Source organism: Coregonus clupeaformis, chromosome 25 (genome assembly GCF_020615455.1).
Source record: "Coregonus clupeaformis isolate EN_2021a chromosome 25, ASM2061545v1, whole genome shotgun sequence".
In the NCBI taxonomy this organism is placed as follows: domain Eukaryota; kingdom Metazoa; phylum Chordata; class Actinopteri; order Salmoniformes; family Salmonidae; genus Coregonus; species Coregonus clupeaformis.
In genome coordinates, this window is record NC_059216.1 from 10885091 (window position 1) to 10903347 (window position 18257).

The following is an 18257-nucleotide window of genomic DNA, read 5'->3' on the forward strand; positions in this document are numbered from 1 at the left end:
TGTGATGTGATTCGAACACGCAACCTTTAGGTTGCTAGACGTTTACATTATACGCCTACCCATCCTCCCCGACCAACCTCCCTCCTTTCATTTTTCTTATGTAACCATGCCAAATGTAACATATCATACTATTTTGAGTCACAGATGTATGTTTACTATGTTACGTCTAGTCTTAAAGGCCAGGCTGAACATCATATAATATAATATAATATAATATAGACTATGCGGAATCATTTGGAAAAGAGGTAAGGTGTACTGTACTTCGGTTTTACAGTGAAGTGGTGTATAGGATTACGTTTATACGATTTCTACAAGAGTATATCAGCTATAATAGCCAGATTTCTCATCTGGCCATTATAGCTGATATACTCTTGTAGAAATCGTATGAACGTAATCCTATACACCACTTCACTGTAATACCGAAGTACAGTACACCTTACCTCTTTTCGGAAAAGTACTTCTGAAAACGGGCCCATTTTTAAGTGCCACAAAGTTGGAAGCACAGAATTGTCTAGAATGCCATGGTATGCTGTAGCTTTATGATTTCCCTTCACTGGAACTAAGGGGCCTACCCCGAACCATGAAAAACAGCCCCAGACCATTATTCCTCCTCCACCAAACTTTACAGTTGGCACTATTCATTTGGGCAGGTAGCGTTCTCCTGGCATCCACCAAACCCAGATTTGTCAGTCAGAGTGCCAGATGGTGAAGCGCGATTCATCACTCCAGAGAGCGCATTTCCACTGCTCCAGAGTCCAATGGCGGCGAGCTTTACACCACTCCAGCTGACGCTTGGCATTGCGCATGGTGATCTTAGGCTTGTGTGCAGCTGCTCAGCCATGGAAACCCATTTCATGAAGCTCCCGATGAACAGTTCTTGTGCTGACATGATGTCACTGAGCTCTTCAGTAAGGCCATTCTAATGCATGTTTGTCTATGTCGATTTTATACACTGGTAGGCGACGGGTGTGGCTGAAATAGCCGAATCCACTAATTTGGGGTGTCCACATACTTTTGTATATATAGTGTATGTGTCTGAGCTGGATGTCCAGAGTAAGTAAATTGAGACATTGCAGCATATCCTGTATAGGTCCCACTCTAAGACCTTTTCCTTTTCTACTCCTCAGCCTGGTCGTCATGCCACTGCCTCGCCACCGTGTTGCCACTCTGGCTGGTCAGGGTTGCCATGCAGAGACCCATCCCTAGTGAAGTCACCTCTCCCAACTCATCCGCCCTTCCCATCCTAACATCCCGGTCTTTGGTGAATGGGGCTGAAATGGCTTTGGGGGGATCCCATCCTGCTAACCAACAGTTTCGCCCACCTGCTTACAGAGATTCCTGCTCCTTTATCCTCTACCCTGTCTCCTGACGGTTTTTTATTTATTTATTTATTTCACCTTTATTTAACCAGGTAAGCCAGTTGAGAACAGGTTCTCATTTACAACTGCGACCTGGCCAAGATAAAGCAAAGTAGTGCAATAAAAACAACACAGAGTTACATATGGGGTAAAAAAAACATAAAGTCAGAAATACAACAGAAAATATATATACAGTGTGTGCAAATGTAGCAAGTTATGGAGGTAAGGCAATAAATAGGCTATAGTGCAGAATAATTACAATAGTATTAACACTGGAATGCTAGATGTGCAAGAGATTATGTGCAAATAGAGATACTGGGGGTGCAAAAGAGCAAAATAAATAACAATATAGGGATGAGGTAGTTGGGTGGGCTAATTTCAGATGGGCTGTGTACAGGTGCAGTGATCGGTAAGGTGCTCTGACAACTGATGCTTAAAGTTATTGAGGGAGATAAGAGTCTCCAGCTTCAGAGATTTTTGCAATTCGTTCCAATCATTGGCAGCAGAGAACTGGAAGGAATGGCGGCCAAAGGAGGTGTTGGCTTTGGGAATGACCAGTGAGATATACCTGCTGGAGCGCAGACTACGGGTGGGTGCTGCTATGGTGACCAATGAGCTAAGATAAGGCGGGGATTTGCCTAGCAGTGATTTATAGATGGCCTGGAGCCAGTGGGTTTGACGACGGACATGTAGTGAGGACCAGACAACAAGAGCGTACAGGTCACAGTGGTGGGTAGTGTATGGGGCTTTGGAGACAAAACGGATGGCACTGTGATAGACTACATCCAATTTACTGAGTAGAGTGTTGGAGGCTATTTTGTAAATGACATCGCCGAAGTCAAGGATCGGTAGGATAGTCAGTTTTACGAGGGCATGTTTGGCAGCATGAGTGAAGGAGGCTTTGTTGCGAAATAGGAAGCCGATTCTAGATTTAACTTTGGATTGGAGATTCTTTATGTGAGTCTGGAAGTTGAGTTTACAGTCTAACCAGACACCTAGATATTTGTAGTTGTCCACATACTCTAGGTCAGACCCGTCGAGAGTGGTGATTCTAGTCGGGTGGGCGGGTGCTAGCAGCGTTCGATTGAAAAGCATGCATTTAGTTTTACTAGTGTTTAAGAGCAGTTGAAGGCTACTGAAGGATTGTTGTATGGCATTGAAGCTCGTTTGGAGGTTTGTTAACACAGTGTCCAATGAAGGGCCAGATGTATACAAAATGGTGTCGTCTGCGTAGAGGTGGATCTGAGAGTCACCAGCAGCAAGAGCGACATCATTGATATACACGGAGAAAAGTGTCGGCCCAAGAATTGAACCCTGTGGCACCCCCATAGAGACTGCCATAGGTCCAGACAACAGGCCCTCCGATTTGACACACTGAACTCTATCTGAGAAGTAGTTGGTGAACCAGGCGAGGCAGTCATTTGAGAAACCAAGGCTATTTAGTCTGCCAATAAGAATGCGGTGGTTGACAGAGTCGAAAGCCTTGGCCAGGTCGATGAAGACGGCTGCACAGTACTGTCTATTATCAATCGCGGTTATAATATCGTTTAGGACCTTGAGCGTGGCTGAAGTGCACCCGTGACCAGCTCGGAAACCGGATTGCATAGCGGAGAAGGTACGGTGGTATTCGAAATGGTCGATGATCTGTTTGTTAACTTGGCTTTCGAATACTTTTGAAAGGCAGGGCAGGATGGATATAGGTCTGTAGCAGTTTGGATCTAGAGTGTCACCCCCTTTGAAGAGGGGGATGACCGCGGCAGCTTTCCAATCTCTGGGGATCTCAGGCGTTATGAAAGAGAGGTTGAACAGACTAGTAATAGGGGTTGCGACAATTTCGGCGGCTAGTTTTAGAAAGAAAGGGTCCAGATTGTCTAGCCCAGCTGATTTGTAGGGGGTCCAGATTTTGCAGCGCTTTCAAAACATCAGCTGTCTGAATTTGTGTGAAGGAGAAGCGGGGGGCATGGGCAAGTTGCAGCAGAGGGTGCAGAGTTGGTGGCCGGGTTAGTGGTAGCCAGATGGAAAGCATGGCCAGCTGTAGCAAATGCTTGTTGAAATTCTCGATTATTGTAGATTTATCGGTGGTGATAGTGTTTCCTAGCCTCAGTGCAGTGGGCAGCTGGGAGGAAGTGCTCTTATTCTCCATGGACTTTACAGTGTCCCAAAACTTTTTGGAGTTAGTGCTACAGGAAGCAAATTTCTGTTTGAAAAAGTTAGCCTTTGCTTTCCTGACTGCTTGTGTATATTGGTTCCTAACTTCCCTGAAAAGTTGCATATCGCGGGGGCTATTTGATGCTAATGCTGTACGCCACAGGATGTTTTTGTGCTGGTCAAGGGCAGTCAAGTCTGAGGAGAACCAGGGGCTATATCGGTTCTTAGTTCTGTATTTTTTGAATGGGGCATGTTTATTTAAGATTGAGAGGAAATGACTTTTAAGGAACAACCAGGCATCCTCTACTGACGGAATGAGATCTATATCCATCCAGGATACCTGGGCCAGGTCAATTAGGAAGGCCTCCTCGCTAAAGTGTTTTAGGGAGCGTTTGACAGTGATGAGGGGTGGTCGTTTGACCGCGGACCCGTTACGGACGCAGGCAATAAGGCAGTGATCGCTGAGATCCTGGTTGAAGACAGCTGAGGTGTATTTAGAGGGTGTGTTAGTCAGGATGATATCTATGAGGGTACCCATGTTTACGGATTTAGGGTTGTACCTGGTAGGTTCGTTGATAATTTGCGTGAGGTTGAGGGCATCTAGCTTGGATTGTAGGATGGCTGGGGTATTAAGCATATCCCAATTTAGGTCACCAAGCAGTACAAACTCAGAGGATAAATGGGGGCAATCAATTCACATATGGTGTCCAGGGCACAGCTGGGGGCTGAGGGGGGTCTGTAGCAAGCGGCAACAGTGAGAGACTTATTTCTGGAAAGGTGGATTTTTAGAAGTAGAAGCTCAAACTGTTTGGGCACAGACCTGGATAGTATGATAGAGCTCTGCAGGCTATCTCTACAGTAGATTGCAACTCCACCCCCTTTGGCAGTTCTATCTAGACGGAAAATGTTATAGTTGGGGATGGAAATTTCAGAATTTTTGGTGGCCTTCCTGAGCCAGGATTCAGACACTGCTAGAACATCAGGGTTGGCAGAGTGTGCTAACGCAGTGAATAACTCAAACTTAGGATATTTATGTGCAAGAAACCAAGACTTTTGCGATTACAGAAGTCATCAAATGATAGCGCCTGGGGAGTAGGAGTGATACTGAGGGCTGCAGGGCCTGGGTTAGCCTCTACATCACCAGAGGAACAGAGGAGGACTAGAATAAGGATACGGCTAAAGGCTTTAAGAACTGGTCTTCTAGTGCGTTGGGTACATAGAATAAAGGGGGCAGATTTCCGGGTGTTATAGAAAAGATTCAGGGCATTATGTACAGACAAGGATATGGAAGGATATGAGTAAAGTGGAGGTAAACCTAAGCGTTGGGTAACAATGAAAGAGATAGTATCTCTAGAGGCATCAATTGAGTCGGTCTCTGAGTGTATGGGGGAGGGACAAAATAGCTATCTAAGGCAGGTTTAGCTAGGCTGGGGGTCTACAGTGATATAGTACAATTAGAAATAACCGAAACAACAATAAACTAACCATGTTTGGGCTGAGGCTAAACATAAACAGGATGTAGTACCGTAAAAAGGAACAGTCCAGCAGATATCAGCTGTATAGCTGAGTTATCATAAGGTCCGGTGGTGAAGCGCTAGTGAGTAAGAGGGTTAGCAGGGGCTAGTAAGGGCTAGCAGATGGATGGAATCTTCGTGGTTAACGTCGTAACCACATCAGACGATTTCGTCGGCAGACCAGTCGTGTAGGATCGGGCGGGGCTTCGTGTCAACACTAGGTGGTCCCGTCCGGTTGACAGAGAGGTAGATAGCCGGGAGATGGGCCTAGCTCAGGATGATTAGCCAGACCACAGCGTCTGTTTTGTTGTAGCCAGCTGGTAGCGATGAATCCGGAGTTAAAGGTCCAGTGATTCAGTGATTCCGGCGGAAAAACTGATATGTTCTGGGTCGATAACGCGCTGTGCAGACTGGCCGAATATCCGGTGATCAATGTCCAGTGATTAAAATTAATCCCGCGGAAAAAAATCCAAGGTTCTGGGTGAAACACCGCTGGCTGTGGCTAATAGCAAGTAGCTAGTTCAGTAGCTAGTTCAGTTTAGTGAGTAAGAGGCCACGGATAGCGTGTGCTAGCGGGCCAGGGGCTAGCAGATGGATGGAATCTTCGTGGTTAACGTCGTAACCACATCAGACGATTTCGTCGGAAGACCAGTCGTGTAGGATCGGCGGGGCTCCGTGTCAACACTAGGTGGTCCCGTCCGGTTGACAAAGAGGTAGATAGCCGGGAGATGGGCCTAGCTCAGGATGATTAGCCAGACCACAGCGTCCGTTTTGTTGTAGCCAGCTGGTAGCGATGAATCCGGGAGTTAAAGGTCCAGTGATTCAGTGATTCCAGGCGGAAAAACTGATATGTTCTGGGTCGATAACGCGCTGTGCAGACTGGCCGAATATCCGGTGATCAATGTCCAGTGATTAAAATTAATCCTGCGGAAAAAAATCCAATGTTCTGAGTGAAACACCGCTAGCTGTGGCTAATAGCAAGTAGCTAGTTAGCTGAAACTGGCTAGCTAGTTTCAACTGGAGATTCTAGATTCTAGACAAAGGTAAGTCAACAATAGAATCCGTTCCACATTGAGTGAGGCGGGTTGCAGGAAAGTATATTTTGTAGAAGGATGAAAAGTCTGATAGGGAAACATGTACGAAAAATACAAAAAAACAGGGTATTTACAGGCTATTTACAGACACACGACAGAAACAGGACTGCACTACTTCGCCATCTTGGAATGGTCCAGCTCAGGGGTTTCTACCACAGGCCCGTATCTCCCGGGCTCCCTTTCACATCAGGCCTCGAGGGTGTCTGAGGCCAAGCGCTGCTGCTCTTGTAGAGCATGTGGGATCAAATGATATCAAAAAGGGTAAATCAGAGCTTATGAAACAGGATTTTATTGAGCTTATCAACACCCTATAAGGCTCTGAAAAGCAGCCAATTATCTCTGGTCCTGTGCCATCACTGGTGAAAGGTTCAGCAAGCTCTTAGCACTTCATATCAGGTTTAAAGACTACTGCCACTGTTGGCCTAACATTTATTGACAATTGACACTTTTTGGAAACAAAAGATGCTCTCCAGGGATGATGGACTCTACCCAAACCATCTATGAGCCTGGACCCTCTTCACATTTCAAGGCTGCGTTAAGACATTGACTCAGACAGACAAGCACCACTCAGGTAATACCTCACATCCTCTCGAAGCGTTATCGTCGTACTGTTGTCTATACTGCAAGGGGTGTTGTCAGTTGTAATCTTGTACTCATTAGTTTGAACTCCACTCTTAGATCTGCTATTGTTAGCTCAAAAGAGGAGCCCACTGGTCTTCTTACCCAGTGCTTTTAGTTTGTCGTGACGGGACTTTAATGTATGACTGTTATTTATCGAATCACCTATGTATGTTTATTCGTCACTCTATTAAATTAATCATGTAACAATTAGCTCATTAGGAATTTGGGGCACCACGGAATAAGTTGCTTAACGAGTTACCATCTCCCGAATTAAACTCTTAGAAGATATGTTATATATCGATAACAGTCACTTATTAAATAATTACCTCTTAACAGTCTCATTCTGAACGTCGCATAATCCTTGAACCTGCAAGAACCCTAACCTTATTGATGAATCAGCAATACACAAATTGGCTTAATTATTTATTTACTAACTAACTAAACAATAACACAATACAAACACACATAGGTTATTGATTACTAACGTAATACAATGAAAACAGGTCCCTAGTGGACTGGACTAACAATCACATGACTGCTTGGGTAGAAGGAGGGTCAGAGTGGAAGGGAGAGACAGAGATTAAAACTATCGTGGTTACTTTGGAGACTATGATCACAGTAATCATAATACTTATGCACCCTAATAACGCTAATTCGGATTAGAAATGCAACATGTATTTACGTGTAGCTGTCCTCGATAGTTGAGTTGATGATGTAGGACTCTGGTTTGCCCACCAGAGATCCCAATGTCCTTGGTAGAGTTTCTGGTCGTAGTGCTGGTTAGAATGGATACTTCAGATGTACCAGCGGTTGTCTGAGAGGGATTGTCCTTCCCACGTCGTGTCTTTAGTGAAAGTTCTCTAGACGACTATACATGCCAGCTGCAGACTGAGATGATAAGGTCTAGTGCATTGTCTTCTTCTTCACCTTGTGTAGAGGTTGAGCGTTTCAGAGTTTCTCAATTTCAAACGTGTGGACTAACGTCTCACGTTTTCTGGTCTTTCTGGTCTTGTAGAAATTCAACCATTTGCAACGTTTGGCTCACGCTTCACGTCTGCTGGTCTTCCTTTGGTAATGGAGATGTAGTTTTAAACCATTTTGTAACGTTTAGCTCACGCTTCACGCTTCTTGGTCTGTAGAGTTTCAACCACTTGCAACGTTTAGCTCACCCTTCATGTCTGCTGGTCTCAAGGTTGATTTGTTTTTCAAGGCTTTTTATGCACTCGGGGTAAAAGGGGCGTTCCATCATGTTTACACAATCTCTGATGTCACTCGGGGCGTGGCTAGTCACTGTGCATAGTTTATATGAAAAACTATTATCTCATTAGAAGACTAAAATCACATTCCTTTCTTCACCAAAATACTCATACTTAATGATATATTTTAGATAACATTTAGATGTAAACATGATAGATGGAAAGTGTACATATTCTGAGTTACAGTTATTACTTGATACCATCCTTAATGACATCACAAAATAATAAACATGACATGATTATTCTTTAGATCCCCACTGACCATTTCCCACATTCTTTTAATTAGGAATATTGTTTCATTATCCACTTTTGGATGTTGGAGTCTTGGCGGGAAGATTTCCTTTGTCTCACAGGGAAATTCTTTCTTCCCATATTAGAGACCAAAAGGAGTACTTTTCTGCAAACTATTTATGAATGGCTGTTAAGTCATAAAACTGGCCCCCAGGAAAGGCGGTGTTCAAACCTTTGCCTAGCAGGAGTGCAAGTCATGACAAGTTCAAATGTGAATTCCATGAACTTGAATACCCCCTCGGTTTTTAAATCACGTAGAGGGCTTGGGCTGTTGCACGATAGCAACCAAAGCCCATGTAAATCAGTTTATAACATTCCATCATTGGTTACTCAGAGTTCCTCATATTGACATTGGCTGCAGCCTCAGGCCCTATGGTGCTAACCTTGGAAAAGTAATTCCAATTTCTCCTTCCTCTATTACGAATAGAGATAGCCCAAACGGTGCAGTTCTATGCAACCTTATAGCCATACCAACTATATCAATACCAACCATCAGACAGGCCCCGCAACCGCCTTGTTTGAGTTTGAGTTTCCATGTGACTTTAAAGATCGTAAAGGACTTGGGTTGAGGTATCTGAACATTAGAAGCTTACTTCTTAAACTGGATTACATTAAGATCTGGGCTATGCAGACGAATCCAGACATTCTGGTATTGACTGAAACTTTGATCATGTGTTCAGAGCTGACAGACAGGGTAGAGGTGGTGGAGTGGCCATTTTTTTCTCTGTCTCTTTACTGAGCTACTATCTTTAAGCCTTTGTCTGGGGAAAAATGTATCCATAACTGTTATAGGGGTCTACCGTCCTCCCTCAACTAACCTTTGTGCACTCGAGGAGTTAACTAGTTGTTTTCTTTTACTAAAATCAGAAGTTATTATCCTGGGTGACCTGAATTATGATTGTCTGAAGCCTGCATTTCCCAATCTTAAAAACATGTGTAATGATCTAAACCTAACCCAGCTGGTAACTAAGCCTACACGGCCCAACCGTTCCTACTGGTGTCTTCGCCCAAGAGATTAGTGATCATTGCCCAGTTGTTTGTGTTAGAGATGTGAGAATACAAAAATATAAGCCTCGCGTCATCACAAAGAGGAACTTCAGTTAACAGGCTTTTTTACACAATCTTCATTTTAGTGACCTGGATTTTATTTCAGCTATCCCTGAACCGGATTTAGCTTTGCGCCTCTTTGTAGATGTCTTCAATACTATTATGGATAATCATGCTCCCTTCAAAAAATTAAGGGTTAAAGGTAGATCGAATGCCTGGTACACTCCGGAATTATCAGAAGTCATTCATAAAAGAGATGATGCTTGGGTCAAGGCAAGGAACACAGGCTTAGGCCCAGATTGGTAAGCTTTTAAGCAACTGAGGAATCATTGTGTAAAATATAATCTAAAAAGCTAAATCTGATTTTTACGTAACTGCTCTTTCAGATTGTAACCCGTCTAAATTCTGGAAAACTGTCAAATCCCTGAAGGGTTCTACTTCCTCCTCTCTGCCACAACAAATTCAGACACTTGCCTCATTACAAAAAGAAAATAACCATAATTGATGCATTTAAATCAGCGGGCTCTCTTTGAAAGAACTTCTAAGCCTATTCACAATGATATTGGGCTGGATGCTGATAGGGGAAATTTGCTGATTGATCAGAGAAGTGATAGTCGAAGCTTTTCTTTTAGGCCATTTACTGAAAAAGAAGTCCTGGATGCTTTGCTAGCAATAGACAAGAAATCCACAGGAGCCGACCAATTGTAACCTGGTCTGCTTAAGTGTGCGTCGCCCATCATTGTTGGCAAAATATTTTTTGTTGTTATTTAACATTGTTTTCAGGAAATATTTAAAAAGTATGGAAATCACCTCGTACTGCCATGCCATAAGGGTGGGGATCGTAGTGATCTTAATTAATTATTGCCTTATTACAAGGCTTCCTTGTCTAGCGAACATTCTTAAATCCTTGGTAAATGTACAACTTTGCTCTTTTTTTATCTGAGAAATGTATTTTGAATGTAAACCAAATCAGGGTTTAGGCCTGGGCATAGTACTATTACAGCAACAACTTTAGTTGTTAATGATCTTGTCAATGCTTTAGACACTAAAATGAAATGTGCTGCTTTGTTTGTGGACCTGTCAAAAGCTTTTGATACTGTTGATCATGCTATTTTATTGAATAAGTTGTCCTCGATAGACCTGAGCTCTGACGCCTATTTAAGATTTCATGATTAGCTTAGTGACAGAACTCAGGCCATCGAGATTGATGGGGTTAAGTCTGAATTTCTTGAAGCGTACCACAGGGGTCAATTTTGGGACCTGTTCTCGTCAGTATTTATTTAAGCAATTGGTCAATTTGTTAAATTTTTTTAACTTAATCTATATGCGGAGGATAATATTATGCATGTTATTGCCCAGACTGTTGATCTGGCTGTGTCAAAACGAGTCAGATTTTATAGCTATACAGGAATCATTTGCTGATTTAAAACTTGTGCTTAATATGGACAAAACGAAATTCATGTTTTTAAACTCTCATAAGAACGTTGCAGATGAATTACATGTTCACTCAGATGGTTCTCCAATCGAACGTGATCCCGCATATAAATACTTAGGCATTTGGATTGATGTGGATTTGACATTTTAAAAAACATAGGTGAGCTGATTAAGAAGCTTAGATTTAAAGTTTGCTTTTTCTACAGAAACAGATTGTGTGTTTCTCTAAGCAGTAGGAAGCAGATTATTCAGTCAACCTTTATCCTTTCTTGATTATGGTGATATTACTTATCAAAGTGCAGCTGCTACTACTCTTAAACCTTTGGATGCCATCCACAGTGCCCTTCATTTTGTTACAGGCGACAGTTTTGATACTCATCACTGTATCTTGTATCAAAAGGTTGGCTGGACTTTGCTAAAGACCCGTCAATCTCTACATTAGTCATTTTTGTTTACAAGGCCCTACTTCATAAACTTCCATCTTATTTAATTTTGCTGTTGAAGTATAGACACCTGCCTAACCCCTTCACGGGATTGGTTAACTCAAGGTTTCTAGGGTCTCCACAGAGCTAGGTAAATCTGTTTTTAGTTTTAATGCACCGTATTGCTGGAACAAAATTCAATAAAATAAATTTATCTTGATGTTCTGGTGCCGTTCGGGCAATTTAAAGTATTAATTGGGAACTTATTTGAGGAGGAATGTAACTGTTTTTCTGGTTGATTTGTGATGTTTTTTTGTGCTTACTATGACTATTTTAAAATAAAATGTGTATTTTTATATTGTATTATACAGGGCACATTTGGAAAAGAGACCTAGGTCTCAATAGGTCTTCCCTGTCAAAATAAAGGTTAAATAAATAGAAAATAAATTAAAAGTATAAGCGATATAGAAGCTTGAATAGGTGGCAGGGAACCATTTGCTAAGGAATCACTAACCACCTACAAAAAAGGGAGCAAGTTTATCAGATAATGTTTTGTAAATTTCTGGGGTAGCCGTCCGGTCCCGGAGCTTTGCTACTCTGCATTGACCAAAACAATTCTAGTTATTCTTGCAATTGGAGGGGTGTATCTAAATGTTTTGCATCAGATGAGCTGATTGTAGGGGCATTTAAGTTTGCCAAGAAGGAGTCCATTTAGAGGCAGTCAGTTGGGGATTTAGATGTGTAAAGAGATTAATAGAATACCAAAGGTTTTGTTGATATTGGAATGGGTCGACAACAAAGTACCATGGGCATCTTTTATATGTGGAATCAAACGAGAAGCTACATTGCGTTCTATCTGATGGGCTAATTGTCGACTGGCTTTGTCACCATACTCATAGAAAGAAAGTTTAGACTGTAACAGCTTTTCAGCTTTGGATGTAGCCAATAGATCAAATTATGCGTGAAGATCTAGTCGCTTTTTGTATAGCTGAGGATCTGTGTTCATAGCATATTGGTGATCTAGGTCCAAAATATGTGGTCATATATGTGGTGATCTCCATTAGAGATCTTTGTGCTTTATTAAGAGTGGCAGAATATTAAATAATTTGGCCTCTGAGAAAAGAGTAAGAAACAGAGTCTGGCTTGTTTGTTTCAAGAAATGAGTAAATAGATGTTGAAATTAAGGTACAGAACGTTTCATCAGAAAGTAGGGAGTCTCGAAGTGGTCGATCCTTTTGACATAGTGAAAAGTTTATATCCAAACGTAGAGGTGCATGGTCCGAAATGACAATAGCTACAGTGGGGAAAATTTTTATTTAGTCAGCCACCAATTGTGCAAGTTCTCCCACTTAAAAAGATGAGAGAGGCCTGTAATTTTCATCATAGGTACACGTCAACTATGACAGACAAAATGAGAAAAAGAAATCCAGAAAATCACATTGTAGGTTTTTTATGAATTTATTTGCAAATTATGGTGGAAAATAAGTATTTGGTCAATAACAAAAATTTCTCAATACTTTGTTATATACCCTTTGTTGGCAATGACACAGGTCAAACGTTTTCTGTAAGTCTTCACAAGGTTTTCACACACTGTTGCTGGTATTTTGGCCCATTCCTCCATGCAGATCTCCTCTAGAGCAGTGATGTTTTGGGGCTGTCGCTGGGCAACACGGACTTTCAACTCCTTCCAAAGATTTTCTATGGGGTTGAGATCTGGAGACTGGCTAGGCCACTCCAGGACCTTGAAATGCTTCTTATGAAGCCACTCCTTCGTTGCCCGGGCGGTGTGTTTGGGATCATTGTCATGCTGAAAGACCCAGCCACGTTTCATCTTCAATGCCTTTGCTGATGGAAGGAGGTTTTCACTCAAAATCTCACGATACATGGCCCCATTCATTCTTTCCTTTACACGGATCAGTCGTCCTGGTCCCTTTGCAGAAAAACAGCCCCAAAGCATGATGTTTCCACCCCCATGCTTCACAGTAGGTATGGTGTTCTTTGGATGCAACTCAGCATTCTTTGTCCTCCAAACACGACGAGTTGAGTTTTTACCAAAAAGTTATATTTTGGTTTCATCTGACCATATGACATTCTCCCAATCCTCTTCTGGATCATCCAAATGCACTCTAGCAAACTTCAGACGGGCCTGGACATGTACTGGCTTAAGCAGGGGGACACGTCTGGCACTGCAGGATTTGAGTCCCTGGCGGCGTAGTGTGTTACTGATGGTAGGCTTTGTTACTTTGGTCCCAGCTCTCTGCAGGTCATTCACTAGGTCCCCCCGTGTGGTTCTGCGATTTTTGCTCACCGTTCTTGTGATCATTTTGACCCCACGGGGTGAGATCTTGCGTGGAGCCCCAGATGAGGGAGATTATCAGTGGTCTTTTATGTCTTCCATTTCCTAATAATTGCTCCCACAGTTGATTTCTTCAAACCAAACTGCTTACCTATTGCAGATTCAGTCTTCCCAGCCTGGTGCAGGTCTACAATTTTGTTTCTGGTGTCCTTTGACAGCTCTTTGGTCTTGGCCATAGTGGAGTTTGGAGTGTGACTGTTTGAGGTTGTGGACAGGTGTCTTTTATACTGATAACAAGTTCAAACAGGTGCCATTAATACAGGTAACGAGTGGAGGACAGAGGAGCCTCTTAAAGAAGAAGTTACAGGTCTGTGAGAGCCAGAAATCTTGCTTGTTTGTAGGTGACCAAATACTTATTTTTCACCATCATTTGCAAATAAATTCATTAAAAATCCTACAATGTGATTTTCTGGATTTTTTTTTCTCAGTTTGTCTGTCATAGTTGACGTGTACCTATGATGACAATTACAGGCCTCATCTTTTTAAGTGGGAGAACTTGCACAATTGGTGGCTGACTAAATACTTTTTTCCCCCACTGTAAGTATTCGCATGAGTCAACTGCTGACATGAGTGTGCCATCAATGAAAAAGTAATTATACGGGAGAAGGTGTGGTGGACATGATAAAAAAAAATATTAAACTCCTTGGCAAGAGGGTTTGTAATCTCCAGGGTTCGGTGCAACCATTCCGTTGCATAAATGGGGAGAAAGCTTTTGACATCATTGACTGTGATGGGTTCTAGGATGTGAGCGATCTAATGTTGTATCTATGACTGCTAATATCTCTTCCGAAGATCAAATAGTGAGTGTCCAAGTGGATAAGAGATTGTTAGCGAAGATTACATCGTCCCAGTTGGGAGCGTAAACATTCAGCAACACCACAGGTGTTTCACAAAGTGTACCGGTTACATTAACGCATCTTCCTTTTGAATCTGCTACGACGTCTGACGGAACGAAGTGTATCTTCTTATAATAATAATAATATAATAATATGCCATTTAGCAGACGCTTTTATCCAAAGCGACTTACAGTCATGCGTGCATACATTTTTACGTATGGGTGGTCCCGGGGATCGAACCCACTACCTTGGCGTTACAAGCGCCGTGCTCTACCAGCTGAGCTACAGAGGGGCTGCCATTCTTATGAATAAGAATGGCAGCCCCTCTGGCCCTAGTGTTGAAATTTGAAGGAGAAAAAAAACTGACCCACCCATGTGCTACGGAGTCTAACCTGGTCTGTAATTCGCAGGTGGGTCTCTTGCAAAAAAGCTATATCTGTCGGTTGATGTTTAAGATGGGAGAATACTTTGGATCTCTTGATTCGTCCGTTTAGCCCTTTGACGTTCCACGAGGTAAGCCTTTTGTGTTGGTAGAGTGATTAGTCATTAATTAATGACAGTTAATTTGAATTATCAGATGCCTCCATCAGTTGTGATGTTATATTTCACAGAAAATAACTAGGCCAAACCTCAAAAGGATGTCTAAAGAACAAGAATTCCTTTTGTCTGAAGAGAAAATCAGAACGTGACATCGGCCTTGGCTTAGCGTTCGTGCCCGGTCTAAAACTGGTAGTGAGGGGAAACTTCTTGCCCCAGGTCCTCTGTGAAAAATTCAGACATTAGATCCTTCTGAATTTTCTTCAATATTTGTGATTCACATATTTGAATGGCGTGAAAAATTCTAGACTGTCTATGGTTTCGGTGAGGGGCTAGTTTTTATTCTCCAGCGATGTGCACCTTTCTTCCAGGGCAACAATTCTGTCACTGTAGCCCGACAGATTTTGTTCAACATCCATTATCTGTTGGACATGGTTTTGCAACGGTATCGAGAGTAGCTGATATTGGGGCCATAACAGCGTCTATTGTCCCTTTGAGTTCTGAGACAATCATGATGCAACGTTTGTCCAAGTCGGTAGGTAGGCCTGGTGCGGAGTTGTCATTCGGATTTCTCTTGCCTTTGGGACGCAGTTTGTGAGTAAGAAGTTACATTAGAAAAAAGTAAATTATACTTAAAGTGAAGGAGAAAATGTATTTTTGAACTTTTGTTGAATGGTACGGGTGCCACCCTCACACACAACCTTCATTTACATGTTCACCCACAAGCCAGAGTAATTTATTTGAGTGGGGGATGAGAGTGGGAGGGTGTAAGACTGTGGGCTACTTGACAGGAGCGGAGTTAAACCCCTGTTGCTAGGTTTACCTTCTGTGGGACGATGGTGTGGTGGTTCTCTAGAATCAGCCTCTTGATATGATGAGCCCAGAGGCGCTTCTCCTCTACAGTCTTGGCCTGAAACAGACACTTGGCAATTATACTGAGCTCATACAGAACTACTCTTATTACAAGAGAGGACAGGCTTATGATCCACACTCACCTGCACAGTGTGAGGCTGCTTGGGATGCTTGAAGTGAATCACACTGAAGTGCAGGGGGTCCTTGGCGCTGTCAAGCAGCATCAGGGTTGAGCACTGAAACCACACGGAGCAACGTTACTCAAACGTTAAACCAACCTAACACAGCAAGCTCATGGCATTTGGGTTAAGTTCCTCTACTTTTTGTTCCGTACCGAGATGTGTGTCTTGTAGACGTAATGCTCTCCTCTCTTCTTGGTGAGGAGGAGCATCTTGTCAAAGAGGAACAGCGTCCTGGTATTCTTGGCACGTTGGACCTGGAAGGTTCCCTCCAGCACCAGCTCTCCATATGTAGTGAGGTCAGGACCCTTCCAGTTGATCAGGAGAGACTGGATTTCCTGCACACACGACACAAACACCCCTGATTGTATCTAGGTCTCCTAAACATAGTCTGGGTACACTACACTGAAAAAACTGTACATGAAAGCATGCACAAGGGGTACAATGTCCGAAGAGAACAGTATTTTTTCATGTGACAACAGAAAACAGAGGCCAGGAACCCATGGGCAGTGAACTCACCATCCAATCAAAGGCATAAATTGAAACAAATAGAAAACCCAGCAGACATGGTGGCCCTGTGGTAGATTTATTGAGTCCCTACAAGGCCCCAAATCCCTGACCAGACTCTAAATAGCATTTAAACAGAGTTTGGGGAGACATGGAGCTTTGAGCCACCTCGGAGGTTTACTGATCAATACCACACTGAGCAGGTTTGTCCAATTTCTTTCTAAAGATTTAGGCTTCAGCTAATGTCTTAAGGTTGATTATGGAAGTTAACGTGCTGCTTTATTGGAACAACAAAGACTGTGCAACTAAATGGAATGGCCTCTCTCCACACAGTACAGTAAACTCAGTCAGTCAGGGAGTTACTGTGGGAGCAGCAGGAGAGCAACCTGGAACAGTTCAGAGGCTGGGTGACTAACAGGATATCCCCGTCAACACAACCTCCAGCAACACAGTGTAACACCATAATAAAGCTATGGCCATGATTGAGCTATGAGCAGACCAAGAGTATCTACACTTCATTAACTTATAGAGAAACAATCACCTACAAAATTACCTCAATTAGATATCATCATTGCTACACTATAGAATTATGCAGGTGTAACACAATAGTGGTAGGTGGAAAGGAGTGGGTCAAATTCCATTCACCTCTCCCTGAGAGTAGCCATACTGACCTGCAGCCTGACAGCGTGCTCGTGTTTCCTCTTCATGTCATTGATGTACCAGGCCACCCCGGTCATGGTATCGATGGCCTCCTGCACCACCTCATAGCCCTCCTCCTCAGGGTCAAAGTGTTTGGCGATCTCCTGTCAGAGAGAGGGGGGGGGCAAACAGCCAGAGCATGAGTCAAGACCTCTGGAATGAGGTTGAATGTGTTGTTATATGCTATACAATGCTCTACCATTGCCATTGTCTTGCCAGGTTAAAAAAATGAACTGGCCTCCTGTCAAGGGACCCCACAATCAACCTGCAATTGCAGTAGGACAATTCTATACAGTTTACTTAGACCATCTCTACATTTTACATTTTAGTAATTTAGCAGACGCTCTTTTCCAGAGCGACTTACAGTTAGTGAGTGCATACATTTTTCATACTGCCCCCCCCCCGTGGGAATCGAACCCACAACCTTGGCGTTGCAAGCGCCATGCTCTACCAACTGAGCTACAGGAGGCCCACCCATAGTAAAGGTAGTATGTAGTGAGAACCAGTGCACCTGCAGCAGCAAGTGGTATTTGAGGATCCTCTGGACGGGTTTGAGAAGGTAGGACCCCAGGGGGAGAGAACGCTTGAGGGAGGCCTGGCGATCCCTGAAGAACTTGGCCAGAGTCTTACTCCTCATGCAGTCGGTCAGTGCACCCACAGAGCTAGAGAATACAAGCCAATGGATCGTATCATATGACTTTCATTGTTATTTAAGGTTACAGATTCTAAACATGTCCATATTATCACCCAAAGGTTCCAGAAAACCTTTACATTCTTCAACTTACTTGGGGTAGTTTGTGCAGTACTGTGTGTAGATTTCAAAATCATCACTCTATAAAATAGCAAAGGGAGGGAAAAACACAAAACCAGATCAATAACACTCTAGCCTGTCCAGCTTCCTGATGATAGGTATCAATTCAGTCTGTGTGAGTGGCCTCCTCTCACCTTGTCTACGAAGCATCTGGCCACAGCAACCGGGTCATTCTCACACATGTCCAGAGAGTGCAGCAGCTCACTGTGGAGCAAGACAGAAAATCAACTATACAGACACCTGCAAAACTGGAATAAGGTCTAGGTCAGAGACAGCAAGAAGATACATTCAGTGT

The 18257-nt window shown here is 43.0% G+C and overlaps 1 protein-coding gene across 3 annotated transcripts in view; it reads right to left on the reverse strand.

Annotated features, from left to right (window-relative positions):
- The window catches only part of LOC121539227 (pleckstrin homology domain-containing family G member 3), a 96370-nt gene that overhangs the window by 22487 nt on the left and 55626 nt on the right, over positions 1-18257 (reverse strand). For all 3 annotated transcript variants that reach the window (XM_041847568.2, XM_041847567.2, XM_041847569.2), the window contains exons 5-11: positions 18097-18166; positions 17937-17983; positions 17663-17813; positions 17124-17255; positions 16101-16283; positions 15910-16002; positions 15738-15824 (exon numbers count right to left, since the gene is read on the reverse strand). In XM_041847568.2, coding sequence (XP_041703502.2) covers positions 15738-15824; positions 15910-16002; positions 16101-16283; positions 17124-17255; positions 17663-17813; positions 17937-17983; positions 18097-18166 — 763 coding nt within the window. The remainder of the gene's footprint in view (positions 1-15737; positions 15825-15909; positions 16003-16100; positions 16284-17123; positions 17256-17662; positions 17814-17936; positions 17984-18096; positions 18167-18257) is intronic.